Source organism: Carya illinoinensis, chromosome 7 (genome assembly GCF_018687715.1).
Source record: "Carya illinoinensis cultivar Pawnee chromosome 7, C.illinoinensisPawnee_v1, whole genome shotgun sequence".
NCBI lineage: Eukaryota > Viridiplantae > Streptophyta > Magnoliopsida > Fagales > Juglandaceae > Carya > Carya illinoinensis.
In genome coordinates this window covers 29,653,194-29,657,756 of record NC_056758.1, presented here as the reverse complement: position 1 = coordinate 29,657,756, position 4,563 = coordinate 29,653,194, and the positions used below count along the sequence as shown (strand labels likewise).

General features: G+C 33.3%; 1 protein-coding gene across 1 annotated transcript; it reads left to right on the top strand.

The window, feature by feature from the left end:
• Positions 1-282: 282 nt before the first annotated feature.
• LOC122315609 (NADH dehydrogenase [ubiquinone] iron-sulfur protein 5-B) lies at positions 283-2,694 on the top strand. Its single transcript, XM_043131623.1, has 2 exons — positions 283-558; positions 2,429-2,694. The coding sequence occupies exons 1-2, from the start codon at positions 409-411 to the stop codon at positions 2,531-2,533; spliced, it is 255 nt and encodes an 84-aa protein (XP_042987557.1). The 5' UTR covers positions 283-408; the 3' UTR covers positions 2,534-2,694.
• The last annotated feature ends 1,869 nt before the right edge of the window (positions 2,695-4,563 follow it).

The following is a 4,563-nucleotide window of genomic DNA, read 5'->3' as shown; positions in this document are numbered from 1 at the left end:
GAAAACCTCTATATATGTCAGGTAATCCCAAAAACAATTTAAATATTAATTATTTGAGTGAGATTTTTATTGACTTAAGTATCAGAGTGTTTCAAGCCTATTATGCTGGCGTTTCCTTACATCATGCAAGTGAACGATATGTTCAAGATGATGAAATATGTCCTTAACAATAGTATGAAAAAATAATATCTAAAATTTAAATTTCTCATATTCCTTTCAAACCTACTCTCTTATAATAGTCCGACGTGGGCCTGATCCATTGCCGTCTGTCTTTATTAAGAAAATAAAAATTTCTGTTACTTTTATGGCATTGTGGTAATTTAGGCACAAGAATCACAGCTAGAGCTAGAGCTTGCTTACCCCTAAACACCGTCGCAAATCCACGTTTGGCGGGGAGAGGAAGAGAGGATGGCGTCGGGATGGGGTATCTCAGGGCACAAAGGCCGATGCTACGATTTCTGGGTGGACTTCAGCGAGTGCATGTCTCGCTGCCGTGAGCCCAAGGTCTGTGCTCTCCTCCGCGAAGACTACCTCGAGTGCCTTCACCACTCCAAAGAGGTTTGCGCTATTTCCCTTTCTACCCTTTCATTCATCAAATACTGTTCATCATAACGTCCCTTTCCATTCACCGATCGGAGTACGAAGCTCAAGGAGCCTTAGATCAATGTGCTTGATTTACTTGTCTGAATTTGGTCTTTTTTGATCTGTCGTGTAAACCCTAAAATCAGTGCATTCGATTCAGATTCTAATCTTATTTTAGCTCATATATCTATTTAAAGCATATATCGCAAAATATGCGTGCAAGGGCTTATCTGAATCGGATGGGGGATTTTTTTATTTATTGGCATTACTAGGTTTTTGAAAAATTTGACAAGCCTGTTCCGGAAAGCCTTGTGTTGCTTAAAACATTATATTTGTTTTGGTGCTAGGCATTATTCACGGTACGATAGCTGGTCAATTTAAGAAATGAAACACACATTGATGTTTGTATATGATTTGACATGCCTATGTTCTGCACACTAACATTGTTGGGATCTTAAGAAAACAATATTATTACTAGTTGATTACCCAGTACTTTCGTCGGATATTCTACGAATTTCCCATTTAGTGCCTAATGTTTATAGAATGCCTTGATTTGGCTTCGTTAGCGTTGATTAGGAGAGTGGAGAGACTAAAAATTAAGAATATCAGAATAAACTTCTGTAAGGATAACTCTAACTACAAGAAAGATCTGATATACGTTCTGGGGAACAAAAACAGAGAATAATGCCCATTACAGCTGCCACTGAATTAAATCCTATTAAGATCCAAACTTGTCAATCTTCATACTATCTGCATAACTTTATCAACTGCGCTGTGCCTTTTGCCCCCCATCCACATCTTGAGAGTGTTGAACTCTTGGTTGCTCCTTTCTGCTCCGTTTTGTCATTGTCAAGGCCGTCATGGTTGATTACATGTTATTTTGTCAAACATTGTTTCTCATCCTCTAGGGTTTATATTTTACATATATCGCATCTTTGTAAAATGAAACCTTAAATCTCAACATAGCTAAAATGTTGCTCATCCCCCATTCTTTGTCATGACTAGAACTTGTAAATCCTGCATCATACAGTAGCTAGTTTCGTTTTATATGTAACATCTCAGACCCCTCTTAGGTAAAAGCACACAATTTTCTGTTTGTAGGAATAAATTCCACATTTCATATCATATGGCTTAATAATTGCTTTTATATGCCTTTCAAAGATTAGGAGGTGAACATTACGTGGAACACAATTTTTTACTTTCAGCATTAAAGGATCTAATGATATTTCAATCAAGAAATTTCTTCAGGAAAATTATTGCAAGTTCAATAACTGAAAGTTAAAAATGATAAGTGGGCTCTACTTTACCTTTTAACATTTCTTGTTCCTGTTCTTGTTCTCGTTCAATAATTCCTATTGAATCATAGATTTTGTTCAACGAGTAGGATGATGGGACCAGTTAAGAAGCTTTATTGATTTATCCTTAAAATTACAGCAAAGGAAATACTAAATGTCATATCACATGAGCGACTACTACTAGCTTCACCCTGATCATTAAGAAAATAATTTGATCCAGTGGCCCTCTATTATTTTGTGCAGGTCTAATGCTTACATTTAGTAAGTGTTAGTGTCTTATTGATTTGCTATACGATCTTAACATCTGAATGAAGGAAGAATAGATGATTATTGCTACCTGGGAGGACATGCATGAAAAACCAATGAAATAACAATTTGACTCATATGGTCACTTGTCACCTCGTCACCTCTATAGCGACATAGATAGGTCTTATTTCTTGAATACCATCTTGTGTACTTGGGCTATGCATATTCCTATTAATACTACTGTTTACTAATAAAAATAAATAAAAAATCTCTATTGAGTCCCATTATCTGGAACTTTATTGCAGTTTCAACGAAGAAATCGGATCTATAAGGAGGAGCAGCGCAAACTGCGAGTAGCTGCACGGAATGCCAAAGATGGTAAAGAGGGTTTTGACAAACATCATCATTAGTTCTGCCCATAATTGGTCATTTTCGTAGATTCAAGAATAAAGATCGTACGAAGATGTTGTATTCATAAGTTGCTTATATTATTTTGTTTTTGTTCATCCTGGATGTTGTGCACTTCTTTGGTACGTGCAACAAGATAAATATCAACTTGTTCTTTGCTTGAGCTGCATATTCTCAACTGATTTTCTTGGTGAATCTGGAAGGTCTTGTGTTTTGAGTAATGAATTGAATACACTCTTGCTACGCACTCTAGTATTGCGACTTCATTGGTGATCAGGTAAAGTGAATCCGGAATCCTAATCTCAAGAGTTCTAATCAATTTGCTTTCCACGATGATATAATTTATGGCAATCATCCAGGAGACAAGAGAATGGTAAAGTTTTTTTTTTTTTTTTTTTTAAATCTTCCGTGGGTGTTCGGCCAACTTGCGCCATCTCAATAGAATGGTAATTTTAAGCAGCGCAAATTGGTTTTTATCATCGTTCTCCATCGTGTAGAGGATACATGATTATCACATAGGTTTGTTATTTTTTTTTTTCTTTCTTTCTTTCTGGTAAAGTGAAAGATATGTGGAAATAAATAATTTGTACAAAATCTAGTCATGACTCATGAGATAGGTAAAAGAGTAATTGTTAAAAAATCTGGATGTTGGCTTGAATGGTAAACGTTTTGAGCTTTTGGGTATGCTCCCTTTAGGTGATAAAATTTCTTTAAGTGCAAACAATCTTGGGATTAGTTGGGAAGCTATTTGGGATACTCGTGCCAATAAAAAAAAGACTATTAATAACATTTTTATAAGTAAATGACATATAACAACTTGAATTAAGTAAGTTCTTATATAATTTTTAAGTAACAATATTTTAATAAATAAAAATTTATTTATTAATAATCATAAGAGCGCAACCCAAGCACACCGATTGTATGCAGGAAAAGTTAAAATCATAGTGCATGTAATTTGCATGTCGCATTCAAATGGCTCACATCTTTCATATATTTTCACATTTTATATTTTATAGTTTTGATAGAACTACTCTTGATTTACACTCCAAACTCCAAACTCTTTAATTATAACAGAGTAATTCTTTGCACCCTAATTAGATTATGACTATAGTCAAATCTTAATAGATGGTCCACACTGCTAGTATTTTATAAATTGAAGGTACAATATGTTAAGTGTTTGTAGTTTGGGATGCAAAGTGTAAAATCCTCGATAATATTTTTTTAATAAAACATATTTTTATCTTAGATTTTATTTTTTGTTTTATAAATAAAATGACATCGTTTTACATTAGATTTTTTTCTTTTAATCTTCCCCCCTCTCTCTGGGTTGATTTTGAATTTTGTTGTTATTTTCTGGTTGTGTTTCGCCATGGGTGGGTAGTAGGCGGGATGGGAAGAATGACAGTGGGAGCCAATTAGGGTGGCAATTCGTGTCCGAGTTGTGTTAAGTTATGGATATTCGACTATATGGTTCAAACCGATCCTGACTCGTTAAGATAAACTTGTAATATATTCAAACTCTAATACGATTCATTTAAATAACAGATCATATCGTGTCACTCGTTTTGACCCGTTTAATAATTAATTAGAAATTGATCAACACGACATGACTTATTTCAACTTATTTTATGTAAATAGATTGAACTAATTCACATAACCCATTTAACCTACTTAATATAATTTTATATAAAAGTTAAAATTTATATCTATTAGTAACCACAATATCTAAACAAACAATTAAACTACTCACTAACAAAAAAAAAAAATCAATATTTTTCAAAATTTAACTTGTAATAAAATCAATATTACAATCCCAATATTAAAATACGAGTATATATTCAGAATTACAATTATAACAATAAAAATATAAACATATTGATAAGTACTAATATTTCAATCCAACAATAATAAAATTGTGGATGTGAGTAAAACTCTAAACGAGCCATAACGAAATTGTTTCATGTTAAGCTGATTGACCCGTTATCAATCTTTTTATAAATCGTATTTTAACAAGTCAATTCGTTTTGACCAA

What these genes read in the sequence shown, in the direction of transcription:
- LOC122315609 (XM_043131623.1), top strand. Translation starts at nt 409, where the DNA reads ATGGCGTCGGGATGGGGTATCTCAGGGCACAAAGGCCGATGCTACGAT. An exon ending in GCCTTCACCACTCCAAAGAG is followed by an intron (nt 559 to 2,428) that starts GTTTGCGCTATT and finishes ACTTTATTGCAG; the next exon opens with TTTCAACGAAGAAATCGGAT.